Raw genomic sequence first — 26,850 nt, forward strand, 5'->3', positions numbered from 1 at the left:
ATGTTGGCGCCGCTGAGCGGAGGACCCCTCTCAATTACACATTCCTGCTGTGGGCTGCGGGAAAATGGACACCAGGGGCTGTGCATGCTCAAATTGAGATCTCGGGAAACAACCTTCTGAAACAGCGACCCTTCTGAGAGGATGGGGCCTGCTGCATCGCCCCACTCCTGCCGTCACCAACCTCCTGAAGCAGCGACTCTGGCTCTTGTGACCGCGCATCACCGCCGCCTTGGTAAGCTACCGTTCAAATTGTAAGGCGCACTACCATTTTATTTAAACATTTTTATCTATTTTCCACTCGTTTTATAATCCACAAAATACTGTAGTTATGCAAATGTGTGTATATATATATATATATATATATATATATATATATATATATATATATATATATATATATATATAATGTATGTATACACTGCTCAAAAAAATAAAGGGAAAACTCAAATAACACATCCTAGAATCCTAGATCTGAATGAATGAAATATTCTCATTGAATACTTTGTTCTATACAAAGTTGAATGTGCTGACAACAAAATCACACAAAAATCATCAATGGAAATCAAATTTATTAACCAATGGAGGCCTGGATTTGGAGTCACCCCCAAAATTCAAGTGGAAAAACACACTACAGGCTGATCCAACTTTGATGTAATGTCCTTAAAACAAGTCAAAATGAGGCTCAGTATTGTGTGTGGACTCCACGTGCCTGTATGACCTCCCTACAACGCCTGGGCATGCTCCTGATGAGGCTGTGGATGGTCTCCTGTGGGATCTCCTCCCAGACCTGGACTAAAGCATCCGCCAACTCCTGGACAGTCTGTGGTGCAACGTGACGTTGGTGGATGGAGCGAGACATGATGTCCCAGATGTGCTCAATCAGATTCAGATCTGGGGAACGGGCGGGCCAGTCCATAGCTTTAATGCCTTCTTCTTGCAGGAACTGCTGACACACTCCAGCCACATGAGGTCTGGCATTGTCCTGCATTAGGAGGAACCCAGGGCCAACCGCACCAGCACATGGTCTCACAAGGGGTCTGAGGATCTCATCTCGGTACCTAATGGCAGTCAGGCTACCTCTGGTGAGCACATGGAGGGCTGTGCGGCCCTCCAAAGAAATGCCACCCAACACCATTACTGACCCACTGCCAAACCAGTCATGCTGAAAGATGTTGCAGGCAGCAGATCGCTCTCCACCGCGTCTCCAGACTCTGTCACGTCTGTCACATGTGCTCAGTGTGAACCTGCTGTCTTCTGTGAAGGGCTCAGGGTGCCAGTGGTGAATTTGCCAATCCTGGTGTTCTGTGGCAAATGCCAAGCATCCTGCACGGTGTTGGGCTGTGAGCACAACCCCCATCTGTGGACGTCGGGCCCTAATACCACCCTCATGGACTCGTTTTCTAACTGTTTGTGCAGACACATGCACATTTGTGGCCTGCTGGAGGTCATTTTGCAGGGCTCTGGCAGTGCTCCTCTTATTCCTCCTTGCACAAAGGCGGAGGTAGCGGTCCTGCTGCTGGGTTGTTGCCCTCCTACGGCCCCCTCCACGTCTCCTGGTGTACTGACCTGTCTCCTGGTAGCGCTTCCTGCCTCTGGACACTACGCTGACAGACACGGCAAACCTTCTTGCCACAGCTCGCATTGATGTGCCATCCTGGATGAGCTGCACTACCTGAGCAACTTCTGTGGGTTGTAGAGTCCGTCTCATGCTACCACGAGTGTGAAAGCTCAACCAACATTCAAAAGTGACCAAAACATCAGCCAGAAAGCATTGGTATTGAGATGTGGTCTGTGGTCCCCACCTGCAGAACCACTCCTTTATTGAGGGTGTCTTGATAATTGCCAATAATTTCCATCTATTTTCTATTCCATTTGCACAACATCATGTGAAATTGATTGTCAATCAGTATTGCTTCCTAAGTGGACAGTTTGATTTCACAGAAGTTTGATTCACTTGGAGTTATATTCTGTTGTTTAAGTGTTCCCTTTATTTTTTTGAGCAGTGTGTGTGCATGTATGTCTGGACCGCAGAGTGAAGGCAAAAGGGCCAACAAGTGCTAAGCATCTCTGGGAACTCCTTCAAGATTGTTGGAAGACCATTTCCGGTGACTACCTCTTGAAGCTCATCAAGAGAATGCCAAGAGTGTGCAAAGCAGTCATCAAAGCAAAAGATGGCTACTTTGAAGAACCTAGAATATAAGACATATTTTCAGTTGTTTCACACTTTTTTGTTAAGTATATAATTCCACATGTGTTAATTCATAGTTTTGATGCCTTCAGTGTGAATGTACAATTTTCATAGTCATGAAAATACAGAAAAATCTTTAAATGAGAAGGTGTGTCCAAACTTTTGGTCTGTACTGTATAAAAATGTCTAAATTGGTCGTGTAGATATCTAATGCTCTATGAATTTCCGTACGTGAATAAAGGTATTTACATTTATTAATATGGGTGAAATCTGCTGCAAAAACGCTGCAAGAATGGACATGCTGCAGATTTAAAGGGGTATTCCCATCTCCAAGATCCTATCCCAATATGTAGTAGGTGTAATAATAATAATAATATTAGCAAATACCTCCAATTAGAAATGTAGTATAGTTTTTCTGATTCGCTATGTCTCTTTCCTCATGTGCAGGTATTGCAGGACCTTGGGTATCTATGGTTACGGCCACTGATATAGTGACAGTTAGCTAGGTGCTAGTGGTCGTAACCATGTATACCTAAGGTCCTGCAATGCCTGCACATGAGAAAAGAGACATAGCGAATCAGAAAAACTATACTACATTTCTAATTTGAGGTATTCGCTAATATTATTATTACATCTACTACATATTGGGATAGGATCTTGGAGATGGGAATACCCCTTTAATTCTGCTGTAAATCTGCAAGGAAACAATAAGTAACGTGTGCATGAGACTACAGGGATCTCACTCACTTTGCTGGTACTAGGAAATCCTTCAGTTTTTGTGACAAAAAATGCACAGAAAAAAGTGACAAAAACGCAACTTGTGCACCTACTGTAAAAATGCCAGGATTTAGTTGCTGTATGTGTAAAAAAAAAAAAAAACATACAAAGGGTCAGGGGAAAACTTTTTCTGAAGACTATTTATAGCCACTGTATGTGGCTGATGGCCTGGCTGCCCATTGGCTTTAAGGAGGCTAGCCTGAGTGCTTTATATGATTTAAGGGAACCTGTCACTTTGTACATGCAGTTTGATCTATGGACAGCACAGTATAGCGAAGGAGGAGCTGAACAGAATGATGTAAAGGTTTGTGGGAATAGATTCAGTATATCTGCTATTTTATTTCTTGAAATCCAGGTGTTTGTATGTATAGGAGTCCAGTGGGCGGTCCTACATGTGATTGACAGCTATCGCTGCATGCACAGTCCTACTTGGAAGACGGTCAATCACTGAGTGGACGGCTATTATACTTGTACTAATGTACGGCTAGTTTAACGTCCTTTTGTCTTGCGCACCTTTGAAATATGTAGAAATCCACAGGACTTCTCATCTTCTTATTAGAAATGGAGGGAAAATCCTAATATCCTATGCAAAGAAATTACAGTGAAATTATGGAGAGAGAACAAAACAATGGATAGAGGTGGGGGGGGAATAATTGTGCAGGCATATGAAGCCCCCTCTCAACATACATGGTTACATAGTCATGTAGGGTTAAAAAAGACTGGTCCGTCAAGTTGAACCCGTCTCCACCAATTATACATTTTTCTGTCACTAGATTATTTATAACCCACAATGCCATTTTTTGTGAGAAAAGCATCCAGCCCTTTTTTAAAGGGAACCTTTCACCATGAAAAAACACTATTAACCTGCAGATATGGGTTTAATCTGCAGATATATTAGGGTTATTAATCTGCCTGGCACTCGCATTTAGACAAACGCTGTAGAAAATGAGCTTTATTCCCCCTACCAGCGCGTTCACTCACCGCTCTGTATATAATGCAGAGACTGACACTGTCTCTGCATTAGGGTGCCTGTCAGTCAGGGCCGGGGGCGCAGTTACAGCTGCTACTCTCTATATACAGAGCGGTGACTAAACAAGCTCCGGCGCCGCAACAGTGTCTGAAACCGGAACGCTGCAGGCAGGAACAAAGTTACTTTTCTCCCTGCAGCGTTCGACTACGTGTGGGCGCCGGGCAGGTTAACAATGCTATTAACTTACAGATTAATCTCATATCTGCAGGTTAATAGCGTTTTTTCTGGTGACAGGTTCCCTTTAAAAGCTGTTAGTGTCTGCCATTACTACTTCTTGCGGGAGGGCATTTAACAGTCTGACTGTAAAGAACCCTTTCCTATTTAGCTGCTGGAATCGACTTTCCTCCACCCCTTAATGAGCCCCCTGGTGCTCTTCCATTGGGGTACAGTTTTAGATTGTGTCCAACCTGGAAGAGATCTTTACATTTCAGCAGATACCATTACAGCAGTACCCTGCAGCACTATCCTTACATCTATTCTTGCTAAAACCTCTCTGAAGAGTCAGAAGCTTATGTTACACTACTCTAATGGGACAGGGAATTGAAAATTGCCAGGAAGGTTTCAGACGAAGCCATCTCTCCCTCCTCCCTCTCTGTTATCTCCGTCTGTCTGAGGTGAGCGAGCCTCCGCACAAGGTCCTTGTATCCAGGGATGCTTTCATTGCAGGAAGGTCATTTCCATCCATACTGGGAATATGCTGGTGCTAGTGCACTGTGGAAGATTCTCGTTTTCATATAGTCTGTTCCTGCCATCTGGCTGATGCCTCCCAATGATGATAAGGTCGGTTGTTTCCTCTGTTTCCATCCTACCTGTCTTACATGGTATTCATCACATGCGATTGTGGAAGAAGCAGAGGATGTCTGCATGAATCCTGTGTATTTTCCCTCAGTATCTTCCCATGGATTTCTGCAGAGGTGTACTGACTTCACTCCTTGTAATCTTCCTTGTATGTGCCGTAGCTGTGACTTCTCTCCTTTTAGGCTAGGTAGGAGATGGAGGGTATATAATCCTTAGACGTTATGATGGTTTGGAGGTGGTACAAGAAATGAAGTGTGATGTCTGCGATGTGCAGCAGGGGAGGACTATGCTTCCCGTCTCCTGTATTTGTATTTTATTTACCAGTTTAGTCAGGGCTGTGGAGTCTGTGTCCATTTTTGTGGAGTCTGAGTCTGTATAAAATGAACCAACTCAGACTCCTAAAATATATAATAAATTGGGTACAGTAATTCAAAGCAGTTTATGGGGAATATTTTTTCATAAGAATTTGGAAAAGTTATGAAATGTCCTATAAATATCTGTCCTATTCCTGATCTAAGAGTCTAGACTTTTAGCTGAGACGAATCTGTGCTACAGTAAATTTATCGCTTAAACATGAGCCATGTATGAGGGAGTCGGAGTCGTGGAGTCAGAGTTGGTGGAATGGAAATTGAGGAGTCGGAGATTTGGCTTACCGACTCCACAGCCCTGGGTTTAGTGCAGGAATCCATTCTTGTGGTTAGGATTGGTTTTATCCTTTACCTGATATTGACTGTCTGCACTGCTTGCTGAGGCCCCATGGGTTTCAAGGCTAGGGCTATGTGAACTCTTGCGTCAGAGCCTTCATCACAAGTTCCATCATCTCTACCAGAAGAAATAATGCAGTATGCTGAGCTTTTTCCCCATTAAAATGACAGACACCCAAACGGACACCAAATAGATCCCCGGTATAGTCAATGGTGTCCGTCTGACTCCGTGTGTGTGATCGGACTGACACATTTATTACAGAAGTTTAGTTTTCTGTTATAATGGAGCAGAGAAATGAAATGCCAAACCCTAGTGTGAACCTAGGTGAAGGTTGAAGGTTGTAGTCTCCCATCTGACATCCGTGTACGCACGCTCCGTTGTGCGTCTCAGTGTGCGCTACATTTTTTAAACGGTCAGCACACCAACCCATAGGGTGCCATGGACCTAAACACACATCGGTTTTAAAAACTGATCCATGTGTCTCTGATCCATGAGACTCGGAGCATGTCCTGATCTCATATTTTTGGCGGCTAAAATCTATGGGGAGCCATTAAAATGGATCAGAAACCAACTACGTCCTTTTTTTATTTCATAGTTCCATTTGAGGTTCATCCACTTTTAGATGATCATTTGTTGATTGATAAATAAAAGGTCAGAGAGTCTACCTGCTTCAGAGGATGAGAGAAAAAAAACTGAAGCAGCACGGAGGTAAAGCTGATGACACGTGAGAGAAAGCAGTGTTTTACATGGATATAAAAATGCAAACGTACGACAAATGGGTCTCCGCTTGACATGTGATTGTGCGTATTTTCCTGCTTGGATCCATTTTCTTTATATCAATAAAAATAACCAGATTGCAGTGTTTTCTGCATTTTCTTATCCTTGAGGAAAACTTTTTGTTTTTCTTTTATGGATGCAAACAGATATGCTTGCAGTTTCACGGTTGATCAGTTTTTATTTTAATACAATATAAAAATATGTGGCTTTAGCGGATAAAAAACGTGGCATTCAATTAGCGTTAAGGTCGGATTCACAGATCTGTGTTTCACACTCTTGAGTACGGACCATGATGTATGGACTGGTCACCTAAGCCATAATGAAAAGCCTCTTATGTTTGAGTTTGGGTCAGAAGACCCTCGGCCGATCCGTGCATCGAGGTCCATACTCAGATCGAAGCCCGGATGTGTTAATTCAGCCACAGGCCTTGGTTACATACGGGCAACCATAAGTACCTTTATATCTTGTTACTTAGGGAATGCTATTCTCCATCTGAACTAAATGCATGTAGGACACGTTTTTTGAAGGGTTTATATTTCCAATATTTCTTTTTTTTCACAAATATTACAAATTTTCTGTTCTTTGGTGTGAAAAGAGTTAAGAATGAATTTGTCCTTGAGCTAGAAGTAGCTGCCATGCGTTTGCTGTAAAGCTCAGGAGTGCTCTCAGATGTCATGGTGACTCGAAATTTTCTGAATAATTAACAAGCGGCAAAAGTCAGAATCTGTCAGCATTATGTAAGCCGGAGAACTAGATAAAGCTTCTTTTTTCCTGACGTTTCAGCAGTCGCACTTCCAAAACTTGAAGTCCTGGGACTCTCTTAATGAATTAACAATATTTAGAAGCTTCAAAAGGCTCGTCCTTTCTGTAAAAAATTTCATTTTTTTGCATTTATGCCTTGTCTGTGTTTTCCAGTTGGCCTTTTTCTTGCTAGATAAGACGTGTTTCACATTTTTGTGGCTTATTAGCTTCTATATTTATCTTGTATAATGAGCAGTAAGGAAAACTCCATCTGTCAGGAACCTTGTTTTCTCCAAAACCTGTTTACATCACTGCCACGTCTTGTGCGCACAGCCTGCGCAACATAACAAAAAGTAGCTTTTTACCCAGGAGGCGCCTCAAGCTGCTTGGCAACATCTGTTTCAGGTCACCCCCTTATCATATTGTGATATTTGCTAATTTTTTATGTGTTGGACAAGTGTTTGAGCCTCCTCAGGCACTGGGCCCAGGTGAGACCCTTCTGCACCTCCATAGCCAAAGTGGGTTAACCATGCTGCCTACCATCCTGGAAGGAGATAGACTTACTTTACAGGTCCAAGCAGCAATTAAAAGACTTTTTACCCCAAAATAATAATAAAGTTCTATATGCAGAGCTTAACACCCCTCTATTCTGTGATGCCCTCAGATGGCAAAGAACTAACTAAAACACACACATGACCCCAGTAGGCAGTGTACAAATATACTAATGCTCAGTGCATAGATGGCTCCAAGGCAAAAATACCTTTTGTATGTACTCTGCTAATAATGAAAAGTGCTGGTATCCTATAATGTGTGTACTGTCCGATTATTACCTGGGCATTTTTATAATAATTGTAAAAACTTGATCAAGTTATGACTAATAAAGGTCCATTTTCTGTATCTTGACCAGATTCCATACAAATAAATGTCCAGCATCCTCATCCTAACCGCATTCTGTACATATAATATATACATATAAAATATACAGATCCATCTTCCGCATCTTGACCGGCATACACTTCCTGACCGGTTCTGTACATATAATGGTTTACTATCAGTATCCTGATCCGGTTCTGCACACATAATAGCCTAGTGTCTGTACATATAATGATCTAGCGTCCATATCCTGACCGGGTTCTGTACATATAATGGTCTAGTGTCAGTATCCTGATCGGGTTCTGTACACATAATGGCCTAATGTCCGTATCATGACCGGATTCTGTACATATAATGGTCTAGTGTCCGTATCCTGATCGGGTTCTGTACACATAATGGCCTAATGTCCGTATCATGACCGGATTCTGTACATATAATGGTCTAGTGTCAGTATCCTGATCGGGTTCTGTACACATAATGGCCTAATGTCCGTATCATGACCGGATTCTGTACATATAATGGTCTAGTGTCAGTATCCTGATCGGGTTCTGTACACATAATGGCCTAATGTCCGTATCCTGACCAGATTCTGTACACATAATGGTCTAGTGTCTGTATCCTGACTGGGTTCTGTACACATAGTGGTCTAGTGTCAGTATCCTAACCGGATTCTGTACATATAATGGTCTAGTGTCAGTATCCTGATCAGGTTCTGTACATATTATGGTCTAGTGTTAGTATCCTGACCGGATTCTGTGCATATAATGGTCTAGTGTCAGTATCCTGATCGGGTTCTGTACACATAATGGCCTAATGTCCGTATCCTGACCAGATTCTGTACACATAATGGTCTAGTGTCTGTATCCTGACTGGGTTCTGTACACATAGTGGTCTAGTGTCAGTATCCTAACCGGATTCTGTACATATAATGGTCTAGTGTCAGTATCCTGATCAGGTTCTGTACATATTATGGTCTAGTGTTAGTATCCTGACCGGATTCTGTGCATATAATGGTCTAGTGTCAGTATCCTGACCGGATTCTGTGCATATAATGGTCTAGTGTCAGTATCCTGACCGGATTCTGTACACATAATGGCCATAGACATGTTAATGAAATAACAACAGATATATATATACCTGGTATGATGCTAGATCTAAATTGACATTCTAACATTATGTCATAGGCATCTGAAGGACTATGATTTAAGTTCAACGTCAACATAGATAACAAAACATATAAAAGAAAAGACGTACCAGGAACTGATAATAAATAATAGAATTAACTTTATAATAATTAGTAATACATAATAAAGAAATACAAGTATCCTAACAAACTGCAGTTGATTAAAAAAGGAAATAAATAAGGGTAAATAGGTACAATACTGCTAACATCCATGAATACAAGTAAAGTGCAAAAATATGATTCACTATGTATAAACAATAATACCCCAACTGACAGACAGTGGATAGAGTTATAAACCGCAGAGATGGTAACTTACATGTGTATGCCAAACAATGGTGCCACTTCCCCTATGCGCGTTTCGGCTAGCGTGTCTTCATTCCCCTTTTTTAATCAACTGCAGTTTGTTAGGATAGTTGCATTTCTGTATCATGTTTTACTAATTATTATAAATCATGTATGTATGCCAATCTGTGGTGCCCTGTATTGGCTATAACCACTGATCACCACTTGCCATTTTAGATTTCATGTGTGTGGTTTTTAATATTTTCTTTAATAAAGTTAATTCTATTATTTTCGTTATCAGTTCTTGGCACGTCTTATCTTTTAAATGTTATGTTAATGAAATGCAAATGGTGAACAAATAGAAACGACATTTTTTAAACATTTCAGTTTATTCATTATCCAGTATGAATGCCAAACGCAGAAATACACGCACCAACACGCCTTGGCATGCTGTCAATGAGGTTATTAATGGTTGTTTGAAAAAATGGTCAGGCAAACCATCAAGATCTACTGCTGGCAGCTCCCTATGCAATTGCCAAGCAATGACGTTCCAGATGTGCTCAATGAGAGACTAGTCCGGAGACATTGCAGGCCATGGTAACACGTTTAGGGCACGAAAGCTGCTCACAATAGTATGAGCAATATGTGACCTGGGGTTCTCATGTTTAAAAACCGCTCCTGGGATATTTTCATGTTCCCTTGTGAAGGTCTCTTCACATTGCATCCCAAAATTTGACTCCCATGGATCACATCTGGGACATCATTGGTCTGCAATTACAAAGGAAGCTGTCAGCAGCAAATCTTGATGATCTTTGCGCACAAGTGCATTCAGTGCGCCTGCACATTATTCAGACAACCATAAATAACCTTGCTGAGAGCAGCCAAGTGCAGGGATTTCTACATGTGGTTCTCATGTTTGATGCTGAATAAATCAAGATGTTTTGAACATTTTTGTTTCCATTTTTCCATCCTTTCCATATCATTAACTTGTTTATCCATCCTGTGATTTCCATAATTCCACGACTTTCATTTCTCAGAAAATGTTGAGGAGTTTATATTGGTCAAGTGTCCACATTTTCATTTTGACCGTATTCTGTAAATATAATGGTCTGACAATGATCTGACTGCGTTCTGTAGATAAAATGTTCCAGCATACACACCTTGACCGGGTTCTTTGGATATAAAAGTCCATCTTCTGCATCCCTGACCAAGTTGTGTAGATGTAATGGTCCAGGTTCTGTAGTTTTCATCTCACTATGGCGCTAACAGGCAAGGTGATGCGTCTGCAGGCCTCATCTTTTGGATGATGGACAACACTATGTTTGTCCTAATCTTAGTACATTACAGTATAATAGGAGTTATTAATACATGCTGAGCCTTCATGGTACTGAATCACTTACATACATTTTTAATTTTTCCTCAGGCTCCACAGGTATGGGAAACAAGCAGTCCATTCCCGGGGAACTGGTGGTGACCCAGAGCCCAGTGATCGCAGAGGTCCAGGCTGCGTACTCTGAAGGAGAGAGTGACAAAGCACAGGACATGGTAAAAGCTGCCTGTGAGGAAAACCTTCCACGGCCTGAAAAGGTATAAATTGTCACAGGTATTTGTTAACGTTGCATTGAAAATGAAATCTGGTGTCTGGAATATAAAATATTTTTGTTTCCTAAAAGTAAAAAAAAAACAAAAAAATAAAATCCTTGTCCGTCCAGCACTGCCACTTGGCTGGTCTTTTAGTTTGCTGCAGTGATCACTAGCTGCACATCCATGAGACTGCTGCAACCAATCACTGGCCTCAGCGGTTTTGTGTCACTCATATGGGCATCGCCTCTAATGCCAGTGATTGGCTATGTCGGTCTGTTTGGCACGTGATCACTGTAGCAAAGCAAACTGAGACTAGTGGTGGTACTGGACTTGACAGGTGAGTGGTGTCACCTTGAATTGAGCTGCATGTCACAGATCCGTTCAAAGTGTTTTCATGGTAACACAAAACCCATACCCTAATAAATGAGACACATTGAATGTGGATTAAACTGGCAGTGATGTTTATTATGAGTTTCATTAATAAATTTTTACCAAACAATAAAATATTTAAAAAAAATCAATAAATACCAATTAAAGGGAATCTGTCACCCCCTGGGACTTTTCAGACCGCTAATATGGGTATACAGGTGATAGAAATGTGAATCTATACCTACCTGTATGGCCCATATTAGCGGTCTGGTTGTTGTGTAATAATTTAATAAAAAAGCTAAGCTTTGCGTCCCCCGGACGCCAAGAAATGCCCGCCTACTAACCCTATTTCCATACTCACCCCACCTCCCCTGCAGGTCACAGGACTCTGTGCTGTGCAGTACCCGGCCAGATCTCGCGCCTGCTCTGTTTCCCCTGTACGGATGGCTCCCTTCTCCCTGCCGTCAGTGTAGTGCTGTGCAGCAGGGAACTTGTGCGCAGGCGCCGGTGAGCCACTGCCTTCCCAGCGCCTGCGCACAAGTTCTCTGCTGCAAAACAACGTTAAATTGCAGATGTAAAATTTAAGCTCCTAAAAATGAAAGTTAAAATTGAAAAACACATCTTGTGTATTGACCAAGTTCCTGTACCAATAGAAAGGAGTGTGACCTCAGGATTAAACTACACAGTATGTAGTCTGTAACTGTAGACACACGAAGGTCTGCATGGGGGCTGTAGTCCCTAAATTATAGCAAACTAGCTACCAAAATTCAATACCAAAATGAGGACCTTGACCCTCTATACACATGAGAGTTCTGACACCTAATAAAATATATGCAAAGTCACTTAAAGGGGTTGTCCCATGAACAAAGTACATTTAAATCAATAGATCTTGGAATAATAATAGCTTCCACGATTGAAAATGTTAAAAAAAATGTTCCTGTGCTGAGATAATCTTATAGATGTGTCCCTGCTGTATACTGTGTAATGGCTGTGTCTGGCCATGCAGAGCTGCTCCAGTTCATGGTCTGAACATACCAGAGCTACGGGCCAGAGGGGAAAGCAAGAGTATGCAGACCGGACAGAATGGGATTGCAGGTGATTCTTTCTGTGAGGTAAAATATGTTTTTAAACGGACAGCAAAAATGTTTTACCTCACAGAAAGAATCAGCTGTGATCCCATCCTGTCTTTTCTGTATACTCTGTTCTGCCTCCTTCCCTGCCCAGGAGCTGTGGTATGATCAGACCATGTTCCTGCACTGTCACACAGCCATTACACAGTAAACAGCAGGGGCACAGTTATACGATTAATTCATCACAGGGACATTTATTTTAAGACATCCAATTGTGGAACTTATTTTTATTCCAAGATGTATTTATTAAAGAAGCACTCCTCCCATCAACGGTTTTATCCTCTTGCTATAGTGCAATCATCATATTATATAGCACTGTGTACTTACAATTGCTCATTTTGCCTTTCTACCCAGGTAATTCTTCTCTTTTCTCTACTCTATCTAGAAACAGGAAGTCTCTTATCCGTGCAGAAATCATTCCCTTCTTCAACTTCTGACCCAGCTGCTCCCTCCCAGTGACTTTAGCAGTGACTTATGACTTATGCAGGAAAAAATAAACTTCCTGTTTCTCCATAGTGCTTAGAAGGATTCAGCTGGTCAGTTTTTAATCGCAGAATGTCATTGACCTTTTGCAAAAGAGAAGTATTAACTGGGTAGAAAGGAAAAATTAGCAATTGTAAGTACACAGTGCTATATAATATGATGACTTCAATATATTAAGAGGATAAAAGCTTTGATGGAAGGAGGAGGAGTGCTTCTTTAAAATGAACTTTGTTCGTAGAACAACCCCTTTAAATTAATGTGAATATTTTCTTTTCTTGCACAGCTCCAGCTCCTACGAATCACAGCCGCATATGGGGATGTGCCCTCCGTACGGTATCTGCTCCATGAGGCCAAAGTGGTTTTACCAACTGACCCCAGCGATGACAATCCAGTTGTTATGGCGGCTCACTACGGTCACGGAGAAGCTGTAATACTACTACTTGATTCCTTGCCAGGTACAAGTACATTACTATTTTAAGGACCGTTTTATTATTACGACCACAGATTTCTGGATGAATTGTTTTATGCAATTTACAAATTGTTAGATTTTTTTTAGGGGGATAGGATTGAATGAAAAAATGGTTGTTGAGCAGATGTTCAGGAAGCGAGGGCTCTAATATCACAAAACTGCAACTATTTCTGTCTCCTTATGGCATTCTTCACACTAATGTATCACAAATCTTCAGAACTATAATAATTAATAAGCTGGTGGGCAACAGCAGTGCATGTGATGAGTAAGGCCCTGCCATATATACCCCTAACATAAGGAACATTATGGTGTTATTATGTTGATATGATCATTAGTATAGATGCAATGTGTGATATTCTGCATGGCCATGGGCGCTCAGTCACTGATTCTCGGTGTGATCTGCAATAGATCAGCACACGTTTTCAGTATTTCCTGTGCAAAACACAGCCTGCGGGACGTCTTTCTGTAATGTGGTTTCACATAACATTGGGCATTCCCACCACCAGTGTCTGCATTTCTTATGCTCGTGACCGGAGCAGCGGGGGACCGGGGTAGATGTATTTTAATTTTTTTTTTAATGGGCTATTATACTGTATAGAGCACTATGAGGTGCCATTATATTGTATGGAGCACTATGTGGGGCTCATTATACTGCATGGAGCACTATGAGGTGCCATTATATTGTATGGAGGACTATGTGGGCTCATTATACTGCATGGAGCACTATGTGGGCTCATTATACTGCATGGAGCACTATGTGGGCTCATTATTCTGTATGGAGGACTATGTGGGCTCATTATACTGCATGGAGCACTATGTGGGGCCATTATACTGCATGGAGCACTATGTGGGCTCATTATACTGCATGGAGCACTATGTGGGCTCATTATACTGCATGGAGCACTATGTGGGCTCATTATACTGCATGGAGCACTATGTGGGCTCATTATACTGCATGGAGCACTATGTGGGCTCATTATACTGCATGGAGCACTATGAGGTGCCATTATATTGTATGGAGGACTATGTGGGCTCATTATACTGCATGGAGCACTATGAGGTGCCATTATATTGTATGGAGGACTATGTGGGCTCATTATACTGCATGGAGCACTATGAGGTGCCATTATATTGTATGGAGGACTATGTGGGCTCATTATACTGCATGGAGCACTATGTGGGGCCATTATATTGCATGGAGCACTATGTGGGCTCATTATACTGCATGGAGCACTATGTGGGCTCATTATACTGCATGGAGCACTATGAGGTGCCATTATATTGTATGGAGGACTATGTGGGCTCATTATACTGCATGGAGCACTTTGTGGGCTCATTATACTGTATAGAGCACTATGAGGTGCCATTATATTGTATGGAGGACTATGTGGGCTCATTATACTGTATAGAGCACTATGTGGGCTCATTATACTGCATGGAGCACTATGTGGGCTCATGGTAACACAAAACCCATAACGTATAAAGTTAAACCAAAACGGAATAAATATACACAACACATTTGTTTTTGGATAAAATAGGCCGTGATGTTTATTATGAGTGTCATAAAGTTAATTTTTAATCAACCAAAACAAACTTGCCAAATATTAATAAAAAACAATAAATATTAAGCTCATAACTAGTGTTGAGCGATACCTTCCGATATCAGGAAATATCGTATCGGATTGGATCGGACCGATACTCAAAAAGTATCGGATATCGCCGATTCCGATACCGGAAACCAATGCAAGTCAATGGGACACTAATATCGGAATGAAAATAAACCCTTTCTTTCCTTGTAGGTTAATTCTACATGAAGTAAAACAACTAAGAATAATGTAGAATGTATGCGAAAAGCCGGCAATTCATCAGCGCATACACCGGTACCCGACAATTTACAACAGAAAGAATAGAGCTTCACACATAGATTAGATAGATAGAAACATGTCAGTCACATATATATGAAGTACAGTGACAAGTGTTGCTTACTGTACTTGTCATTTAGTGTAAAGGATTTATTTAAAAAAATAATAGTGTTTTCATGCACCGTCTCTTTAAAAAAGCCGGCCGGCAATTCAGCATCTGTACCCGACAATTTATAACAGAAAGAATAGAGCATCACACATAGATTAGATAGATAGAAACATGTCAGTCACATATATATGAAGTACAGTGACAGTGTTGCTTACTGTACTTGTCATTTAGTGTAAAGGATTTATTTAAAAAAATAATAGTGTTTTCATGCACCGTCTCTTTAAAAAAGCCGGCCGGCAATTCAGCAGCGGTACCCGACAATTTATAACAGACAGAATAGAGCTTCACACATAGATTAGATAGATAGAAACATGTCAGTCACATATATATGAAGTACAGTGACAGTGTTGGTTACTGTACTTGTCATTTAGTGTAAAGGATTTATATAAAAAAATAATAGTGTTTTCATGCACCGTCTCTTTAAGAAAGCCGGCCGGCAATTCAGCATCTGTACCCGACAATTTAGAATAGAAGGAATAGAGAATCATACATAGATTAGATAGATAGAAACATGTCAGTCACATATATATGAAGTACAGTGATAATGTTGATTACTGTACTTGTCATTTAGTGTAAAGGATTTATTTAAAAAAAAATTGGCGTGGGGTTCCCCTTAATTTTAGTCTCTAGCGGAGGTTAAGCAGACGGCTGGGGCAGATGTTTGAAGCCTGGGAAGGGGGTAATACCCACGGAGCTTCCCTGGCTACTAATATCAGCCCCCAGCTGAATACCTAGCCTTTACTAGCTATTAAAATGGGGGACCCCCCCCAAAAAAATGACGTGGGGTCCCCCCTATTTTAATAGCTAGCAAAGGCTAGGCAGACAGCTGGGGGCTGATATTAATAGCCCAGGAAGGGTGCCATGAATATTGGCCCCCTCCCAGGCTAGAAACACCAGCCGTCAGCCGCCCCAGAAATGGCGCATCCATAGGATGCCCCAATTCTGGCACTTAGCCTCGCTCTTCCCACTGCCCTGTAGCGGTGGCAGTGGGGTAATAGGGCTGGGGTTGATGTCAGCTTATAATGCCAGCTGACATCAAGCCAGGTTAGTAATGGAGAGGCGTCTATAAGACACCCCCATTACTAACCCCATAGTGAAAGTTAAAAAAAAAACACAAACACCCAGAATAAAGTCCTTTAATTGAAATAAACACACAATTCTTTATTGTTCTAAATTAAACCATACTTACCGTCACGCCCATTCCAGCTGAAGCCAATGATCTCCTGCAATAAAAGAAAAATAATAAAGCAACCTCGTCCTTACCTTTCCATGGTTCCCACGACAGCTTCAGCTCTGCTACATCGAGATGACAGGCTGGACCGCAGCAGAACGCTGCCATCCAGCCTGTCATCCCGCAGACACTGAGAAGCGCAGGCATGCTTGCGCTCCTCAGTGTCTCTCTGTGACGGCATCCAGATGAGCCGACAATGAACTCGGCTCACCTCATGCACGTCACTGACAGCGTGGGAGAATTCTCACGCTGAAGCGCTGAGTGCAGGAGAATTTTCCCACGCTGTCAGTGACGTGCATGAGGTGAGCCGAGTTCATTGGACATGACCTCACCTCATGCACGTCACTGACAGCGTGGGAGAATTCTCCTGCACTCAGCGCTTCAGCGTGAGAATTTCCCCACGCTGTCAGTGACGTGCATGAGGTGAGCTCATGTCCAATGAACTCAGCTCACTTCATGTACGTCACTGACAGCGTGGAAGAATTCTCACGCTGAAGCGCTGAGTGCAGGACAATTTTCCCACGCTGTCAGTGACGTGCATGAGGTGAGCTGAGTTCATTGGACATGAACTCGGCTCATCTTTATGCCGTCACAGAGAGACACTGAGGAGCGCAAGCATGCCTGCGCTTCTCAGTGTCTGCGGGATGACAGGCTGGATGGCAGCGTTCTGCTGCGGTCCAGCCTGTCATCTCGATGTAGCAGAGCTGAAGCTGTCGTGGGATCCATGGGAAGGTAAGGATGAGGTTGGTTTATTATTTTTCTTTTATTGCAGGAGATCGTTGGCTTCAGCTGGAATGGGCGTGATGGTAAGTATAGTTTAATTTAGAACAATAAAGAATTGTATCTTTATTTCAATTAAAGGACTTTATTCTGGGTGTTGTGTTTTTTTTAAATACTTTACTAGAAATTCATGGTGGTCATGTCTAATATTGGCGTGACCCCATGAATTTCGGGCTTAGGGCCAGCTGATAATGCCAAGCTGGCCTTAACCCCTTTATTACCCAGTGAGCCACCGCACCAGGGCCCTGGATGAGTTGGGTACAGCGCCAGAAGATGGCGCTTCTATGAACGCGCCATTTTCCGGGGCGGCTGCGGACTGCAATTTGCAGCGGGTGGGGCCCAGAAAGCTTGGGCCTCCCTGCGCTGCAGATTCCAGCCCCCAGCTGCCTAGTTGTACCTGGCTGGACACAAAAATAGGGCGAAGCCCCACGTATTTTTTTTTTAATTATTTCATGAAATTCATGAAATAATTAAGAAAAAAAGGGCTTCCCTATATTGTTGTGTCCGGCCAGGTACAAATAGGCAGCTCGTGGTTGGGGGCAGCCCGTTCCTGCCTGCTGTACCTGGCTGGACCCAAATATAGTGCGAAGCGCCACGTCAATTTTTTTTTAATTATTTCATGAAATAATTTTTTAAAAAAAGGGCTTCCCTATATTGTTGTGTCCGGCCAGGTACAAATAGGCAGCTGGTGGTTGGGGGCAGCCCGTTCCTGCCTGCTGTACCTGGCTGGACACAAATATAGGACGCAGCCCCACATCAATTTTTTTTTAATTATTTCATGAATTTCCTGAAATAATTAAAAAAAAATTGACGTGGGGCTTTGCACTATATTTGTGTCCAGCCAGGTACAGCAGGCAGGAACGGGCTGCCCCCAACCACCAGCTGCCTATTTGTACCTGGCCGGGCACAACAATATAGGGAAGCCCTTTTTTTCTTTATTATTTCATGAATTTCATGAAATAATTAAAAAAAAAATACGTGGAGCTTCGCCCTATTTTTGTGTCCAGCCAGGTACAACTAGGCAGCTGGGGGCTGGAATCTGCAGCGCAGGGAGACCCAAGCTTTCTGGGCCCCACTCCCCCGCTGCAAATTGCAGTCCGCAGCCACCCCGGAAAATGGCGCGTTCATAGAAGTTGGATGCTGTACCTGGCTGGCATACAAAAATATAGCAAAGCCCACGTCAAAATTTTTGGGAAAAATTAATTAAAAAATAAATAATAATTTAGGGACTGCATCTTTATTAACTCCTCAAATGTCATTTAGTGTTAAAATAAAGGATTTATTTAAAAAAAAAATTGGCGTGGGATCCCCCATAATTTTAGTCTCTAGCGGAGGTTAAGCAGACGGCTGGGGAAGATGTTTGAAGCCTGGGAAGGGGGTAATACCCACGGAGCTTCCCAGACTACTAATATCAGCCCCCAGCTGAATACCTAGCCTTTACTAGCTATTAAAATGGGGAACCCCCAAAAAAAATGACGTGGGGTCCCCCCTATTTTAATAGCTAGCAAAGGCTAGGCAGACAGCTGGGGGCTGATATTAATAGCCCAGGAAGGGTGCCATGAATATTGGCCCCCTCCCAGGCTAGAAACACCAGCCGTCAGCCGCCCCAGAAATGGCGCATCCATAGGATGCGCCAATTCTGGCACTTAGCCTCGCTCTTCCACGCTGCCCTGGTGCGGTGGCAGGGGGTAATAGGGCTGGGGTTCATGTCAGCGCCAGCTGCCATGAAGCCCAGGTTAGTAATGATGGGTGTCTATAAGACACCCCCATTACTAACCTACAAAGTGTTAAAAAGAAAAAACACACTACACCCAGAAAAAAATAATTTATTTGAAATAAAACACACAATTTTATTAAATTCTTAGTTTACTAAAAAAAAATAGCTACCTGTCCACGTTCCTGCGCTGATCTTCCATGCACAGCTGTCACATCTGGAGATGGTGACAGCTGTGCATGGCTGCTGTAAGCTCACGCTGCCGGGAACACGTCCGCTCCCGGCAGCGGGAGCCACTGACTGAGGTCACCGGAGTGAATTCAGGCAGCGCAGCTCCGGAGACCTCCTTTACGGCACTGCTGTACCGTGGGAATTTCTCACGATACAGCAGGGCCGTAAAGGAGTTGACCGGAGCAGCGCTGCCTGAACTCCGGTGAACCCGCTTATGCAATGACGGGGCTGCTTTACGGCCCCGTCATTCTAGCGGCGGCAGCGGTTCAGAGCGGTCACATTTTATGTGGCTGCTCTGAACTGGAGATCTTCGTGGGACACTCGTGGACTACTACGGAGGGGTAAGGATAAGGTTGTGGTTTATTATTTTATATTTTATTACAGGAGATCGATGGCTTCGGGGACTTAGGTGTCTAGGTGAGTATAGGTGTAGTTTTTTATTTTTTACTTTATTTTAGGTGGCGATCGGCGGGGACAGGTAATGTATGAACTAATTTATTGTAGGCAACCACTGGCCACCAATGACATGTATTTAAAATTTATTGGGGACACAGTAGGGCAATTTAAATAGCAGGATCAGGCTGATGGGAACTACTGCTCCCATCGAGCTAATCCTGCTGGCACGAGTGGACGGGGGACAGACATAGGCCGATGGGAGTAGTAGTGTCACATCGGCCTATGTCTGCCTGCATGCACACACCCGCACACATCACACAGACACCGTGCACACCCGCGCACACTCACAGACACCGCGCACATCGCACAGGCACCGCGCACACCGCACAGACACCGCACACACCCGCAGACATCGCACAGACACCGCACACACCCGCAGACATCGCACAGACACCGCGCACACCCGCACACATCGCACAGACACCCGCACACACCAATCATGACGGGTCTGGGAGGTGAGGCTGACCTGTGCGACCGTGGGAAAGTTCATGTGAGTTCATGCAATGCAGTCAAGCATGAACTCACATGAACCCTCTGAGGGTACCGCGGCGACTTCAAATGAACAGCTGATCGGCATCACCTGATACCGCAGCTGTTCATTTGAAATAACCGGCGGGAAAGCGCAGCACAGAACGGGAAAGCCGGCGGTGAAGTCTTTTCACTGCCGGCTTCCCCGCCCGGGTCCTTCGCTCCCCGCTCCTTGGTACTGCGCTCCCCACCCGGTCCTAACTTACGATCGGGATGGGAGGTGGCGAGGGGAGCGGAGGATCGGGGTGGGAGGCTGCGGGGAAGCAGTATGGGGTTGTGTGATTGTTTAAAAGCCGGCGGCTTTTTACCGCGCGCCGGCTTTTAAACAATCAGGAGAATTCTCCCACGCTGGGATGGCATTCTGATGACAGGCTGGATCGTAGCTGAGCGCTGCCATCCAGCTTGTCATCCTTCAGAGAAACGGCAGAGCGCAGGCATTATGGGAACTTCCGATTCCGGTATTCGATATTGTAAAAGTATCGGAATTAAGTATCGGAATTCCGATACCGCGAATATCGGCCGATACCCGATATTTCAGTATCGGAATGCTCAACACTACTCATAACCATATAAATAAACTAATCCACCCAGCCAGAGCTGGGAGTTTTTCACGACAAAAATAAAATATTGCAGATAAATAGGGAGGGTGGACGGGGTCTTCGCTCTTTTGTTTCAGCTGATGCTGACAGGAACACAGCAAGAGCTGTTCTTTTATCAACAAACCTCTTCCCGCACTTTTTCTCTTGACCAATCAGATTCCTGAAAAAGAACCGCGAAAACCTCTGTACAACAACCTGTTTAAGGCTTTGTGCCCACACTTCAGAATTGATGCTGATTTTTCCTGAGCGTTTCTGCATCTCCCTGGCAGAAAAAACACATGCGGATTGTACATGCGGATTGTACATGCGTTTTTCCTGCCAGGGAGAAGCGTTTTTCATGCATTTCCGCATTCGTTTTGTTAAGCGCTTTTCCAAGTGATTTTGAGCATCACTTGAAAAAGTACTTGACAAGTTGGTCACACAATATAAATCCATGCAACCAGCATGGATTTATATTGTGTGACCAACTTATGCTGCTCATAAATGCAGCATCGATAGTAAAAAAAACGTCGGCGGTCACGTGACCTGTCAGATGACTAAATGACGTCACCGCAGGTCCTTTTACACCACCGCTGGACGCCGAGGACAGAGCACACCACCAGAGAGGAGACCAGGGGCCGCCGGAAAGGTAAGTATAATGTATTTTTTTATTTTTAACATTTTAATTCTTTTTTACTAATGGTACCCGGGTCGGATGAGAGTCTCCTCTTCTCCAGACCCGGGTACCATCCGCACATTGAACAGCATAACATCCGCATGCATACATGTATACATGCGGATGTTATGCGGTTCAATGCAAGTCAATGGTGGCGATTTGCGATGCGATTCCGCAAAAATAATGGTTGTGCTGCAATGATAATCCGCAGCGTAAATTTCCGCAGCATGTGCAGAGCACATGCGGATTATCATTAGGAAACATGCCAGACAACTTAACTAACGCTTTTAATGCGTTTCCGCGGCAGAAATGCCGCTGCGGAAACGCATTAAATCCTCTTCGTGGGCACACAGCCTAAACCTGCTTGTGATAACACATAGCTGAAAAGATGAACTTTTGACCTTAATATAATAGAGATGATGTGAAATACCATTGATGACAGGAATAATTCTGAACACCATAATAAAATTATCTAGGGTCTGTGTTACCATGAGACCCCCATTCTATTCATGCTTCAGGGTGAGCTTACATTATACTGTATGGAGGACTATGTGGGGCCCATTATTTTGTATGGAGGACTATGTGGGGTCCATTATTCTGTATGGAGGACTATGTGGGGCCCATTATTCTGTATGGAGGACTATGTGGGGTCCATTATTTTGTATAGAGGACTATGTGGGGCCCATTATTCTGTATGGAGGACTATGTTGGGCCCATTATACTGTATGGAGGACTGTGTGGAGCCCATTATTCTGTATGGAGGACTATGTGGGGCCCATTATTTTGTATGAAGGACTATGTGGGGCCCATTATTCTGTATGGAGGACTATGTGGGGTCCATTATTTTGTATAGAGGACTATGTGGAGTCCATTATTCTGTATGGAGGACTGTGTGGAGCCCATTATTCTGTATGGAGGACTATGTGGGGCCCATTATTCTGTATGGAGCCCATTATTCTGTATGGAGGACTATGTGGGGCCCATTATTTTGTATGGAGGACTATGTGGGGCCCATTATACTGTATGGAGGACTATGTGGGGCCCATTATTCTGTATGGAGCCCATTATTCTGTATGGAGGACTATGTGGGGCCCATTATTTTGTATGGAGGACTATGTGGGGCCCATTATTTTGTATGGAGGACTATGTGGGGCCCATTATACTGTATGGAGGACTATGTAGGGCCCATTATTCTGTATGGAGCCCATTATTCTGTATGAAGGACTATGTGGGGCCCATTATTTTGTATGGAGGACTATGTGGGGCCCATTATTTTGTATGGAGGACTATGTGGGGCCCATTATTTTGTATGGAGGACTATGTGGGGCCCATTATTTTGTATGGAGGACTATGTGGGGCCCATTATTTTGTATGGAGGACTATGTGGGGCCCATTATTTTGTATGGAGGACTATGTGGGGCCCATTATTTTGTATGGAGGACTATGTGGGGCCCATTATTTTGTATGGAGGACTATGTGGGGCCCATTATTCTGTATGGAGCACTATGTGGGGCCCATTATTCTGTATGGAGCCCATTATTCTGTATGGAGCACTATGTGGGGCCCATTATTCTGTATGGAGGACTATGTGGGGCCCATTATTCTGTATGGAGGACTATGTGGGGCCCATTATTCTGTATGGAGGACTATGTGGGGCCCATTATTCTGTATGGAGGACTATGTGGGGCCCATTATTCTGTATGGAGGACTATGTGGGGCCCATTATTCTGTATGGAGGACTATGTGGGGCCCATTATTCTGTATGGAGCTCTATGTGGGGCCCATTATTCTGTATGGAGCACTATATAGAGCCCATTTTTCTGTATGGAGCGCTATGTGGAGCCATTATTCTGTATGGAGCACTATGTGGGGCCCATTATTCTGTATGAAGGTCTATGTGGGGCCCATTATTCTGTATGGAGGACTATGTCGGACCCATTATTCTGTATGGAGGACTATGTCGGACCCATTATTCTGTATGGAGGACTATGTCGGACCCATTATTCTGTATGGAGAACTATGTGGGGCCATTATTCTGTATGGAGGACTATGTGGAGCCATTATTCTGAAAGGAATGATAAGGAAAAACTTCCTCAATCGTAGACATGTTTTTAATATCAAGGTTGGCCTGCCACTTTGTCCAAGTTTTTAATTTTAGCCCTCTGTGTATTTGACTTTCATGATCTAGTACTAGAAACTTAGCATAATACACTCTTGCAGCTCTCCTACACTTCTTGCCTACATAAAGTGACTTGGTTAGAAGTAGAGGATTTCTGGAAGCTAGTATGGATGCAGGATGGGACTACATAGTTTGTAGTCTGCTACCATGGAGACGGTAGACCTTTTTAAATAGATGCTTTCCATAAAGCGCACTTAAATAGTCCACAAATGTCAGCTATATGCTACTACATGGTGACCTTGTAATGTAACCCGATGTTGATTTTCAGATGCACCCAGTCATAAGCCTCTCGTGAACTGGCTTCTGGTCTCTTGCTGCGAGCAGGGTCATCTTGACTTAGTGAAACTCCTAATCCTCACCTATCATGCCGACCCAGATTGTTATGCAACAAGAAATAACGAGTTTCCAGTTCTCCGCAAATTACCTCTTTATGCCACCTGTATGGCAGGTAATGTATAAATCCATATTTCACTTCCTATTATAACATCTCACAGAAGTGTAGCATACCAAATTTTATCTATATAGTCAGGAAGTAAAATGTCAAATAGAAAGTGGAGACACCTAAAGTACAGTAAGAAAGCAACAAGTGGAGTAGTTTATTATCCAAGTATTGTGACTGGATTCATGGAGAAGAGGAAGAGTTTTAGAGCCCTCCTAAAATTTTGTACATGGGTGGAAAGTCTGGGTGAGAGCATTCCGAGGAAGAGGTGCAGCACAGGAGAAGACTTTGGTATAAGTTTCCGTGGTGGTTTGCAGAAATGAAATGATTAAAGACGACAGATGGGTAGTCCTGAATGTTGGATAAAGATTAGTCTGATGGCTGTGTTATATGATTGATTGTCCCAGAGCCAATAGGGTAAAGATAACAAGGGCAGGGAGAAGACAAATTAGCTGATTATCTAGTAAGAAAGCAGTAGATAATGTAGGAGGAAGTTATTATGAGGGGAATTTTTAAAGGTAATCTGTCACCAGGTTTTTGCTATGCCACCTAACAGCAGCATGATGTGGCGATAGAGACCCTGATTCCATGTGTCTCCTACTGGGCTACTTGCTGCAGGTTTGCCAAAAATGTTCTCTGCTGCAGATCTAGCAGTTCTCTGAATGCTGAGCTCTGTATAACCCCGCCCACACCACTGATTGGCAGCTTTCTGTGTGCGTAGGCCAAAAGCTGCCAATCAGTAATGGGGCGGAGGTTATACAGAACTCATGAACATGGAGGACTAGTTTACTTGTACTTTAGTGTTAATCTCCTGCTGATGCAACACTGATTTTATTAAAACTACAGCCAGTAGCCCAGTAAGTGACACTTCACTGGAATCAGGGTCTCTGCCCCTACTTAATGCTACTCTCAGATTAGGTGGCAAACACCTGGTGACAACTTCCCTATAAAATCCCTTTTCCTTGTGACTGTTGTCATTATTTGCCTCAAAATTATCAGAATTCTGCAATGTATTGATAAATTTGGCACATCATTAGTGTTATGCTGTCCCTATACTGGAGTGAGATTATGACTTTTCATAAAAGTAAAAAAACTTGCTATTCTTAAATCTGGCTAAAACGTTATTTGCATCGATGACCACACACTTGTTTAAAAGCTTTGCAAAATCAGCCAAAGTCACGAAATGGTATGTAATAAAATGTGCTACGTTTTTACTCCAAAAAATCTGTTACACATCCCCCTATAGATCTGGTTGAATATTTAGAATACATTAATGATAATATTATAATATATTTAGCAGCACTTATTTCAGAGATTACATGTATACTGAAATTTAGACTTTAGAGTGGTCCACCAGATGGGGTTTCCCCCAACATCATGGTTTAGTGCCTGTTATAGAGTATTTCTAGCCATGAAAAAGTGGATGACTTCATAGTGATCTCTGGAGTGTGCAGTTTTATACGAGATAATGGTAGACATCTCCATCTGCACTTTGCACCTGTATTAATCATGGGCAGATGAAATATATGACGAGCAGTGCACCAACCGCTTCCTTCAGGTTTGTTGTGAATGCTCCTCTATGGGAAGAAATGACTCTTCCCTTTTCGACTGTGTGAAGGAAGACTTGTTAGTAATCACTTTCTTATTTTGGTGACTGTTCCAGGACATGAAGACATTGCTGAGTTCTTACTTCAGAACGGAGCTGGTTTCTGTTCTTACGTATTGATGGACAACCCTGAGCTGACCAAGAAACTTCTGAGGAAGAGAAGCCATAGTGACCCCTCTGTGCCCAACAGCCAGGCGGCATCAGTAAGTTTTTTGGTATTAGATGGGTTTTCATATTTTATAGCTTAGCATTGTCCTGTAATCTGGATGTGGATGCTGTGGCTAGAATTAGTGTTCACAGCCCCTCAAGCCCCCAAAACCTGATCTGGCCAAGGGAACCTGTTAGTCTGCAGGTTGATAGCGTTCTTCGACTTTCGGTGTTGGCACTGAGAGCCCCACTGCCAAGAGGAAATTAACTTTATTCTCCCAGGCAGTGTTCGGCTACCGGTCATAGGGGTGCGACTGGAGCAGCCTCCGTCACCGCTCTGTGTGAACCATTGCCGGGGGGAGGAGGTGGGAATAAAGTTAATTTCCTCCTGGCAGCGGTGCTCTCAATGCCAACGCTGCAAGTCTCAGAACGCTATTAACCTGCAGATTAACAGGTTCCCTTTAAGTTGGACACATTATCTTTGTGTAGAAAGCTTTGTGTATTATGCCCCGTTTCTCATGAGTATCTGATATGTGACAGATCCCTTCCTAAAGTACTTATGTGGATTCATAACATATCGTCACTCACACAATGCAATTATTCACTCTCAAGCAAATGCTAGGGCCCGCTTTATATTATGCCACTTATTCTATGGAGGTGACAGTGGTAAATGAATTACTTGGAGAAATGGCCAACACACGGAGAACATAGAAAACTATGCAGATGTTGCATTGAAACCCCAGATCTCAGTGCTGTACACAGTAATGTCACAGCCCCGAATTGAGATAAATTTTAGGTTTTTCATATTTACTTTTATTATGTTTTCTGTTTGGTTCTATAAGGCTCCCCAGACTCACACACACCC

General features: G+C 43.2%; 1 protein-coding gene across 4 annotated transcripts in view; it reads left to right on the top strand.

The window, feature by feature from the left end:
* The window catches only part of LRRK1 (leucine rich repeat kinase 1), a 135,355-nt gene that overhangs the window by 34,708 nt on the left and 73,797 nt on the right, over positions 1 to 26,850 (top strand). For 3 of the 4 annotated variants that reach the window (XM_073653372.1, XM_073653374.1, XM_073653373.1), the window contains exons 3-6: positions 10,778 to 10,941; positions 13,204 to 13,375; positions 24,062 to 24,241; positions 25,896 to 26,041. In XM_073653372.1, coding sequence (XP_073509473.1) covers positions 10,778 to 10,941; positions 13,204 to 13,375; positions 24,062 to 24,241; positions 25,896 to 26,041 — 662 coding nt within the window. Of the gene's footprint in view, positions 1 to 4,580; positions 4,776 to 10,777; positions 10,942 to 13,203; positions 13,376 to 24,061; positions 24,242 to 25,895; positions 26,042 to 26,850 lie in introns of those variants that run through there. The other variant, XM_073653375.1, reaches the window with a different exon arrangement.

Source organism: Phyllobates terribilis, unplaced genomic scaffold (assembly GCF_046119375.1).
Source record: "Phyllobates terribilis strain yellow unplaced genomic scaffold, ASM4611937v1 Scaffold_11__3_contigs__length_659146591, whole genome shotgun sequence".
Taxonomy (NCBI): Eukaryota; Metazoa; Chordata; class Amphibia; order Anura; family Dendrobatidae; genus Phyllobates; species Phyllobates terribilis.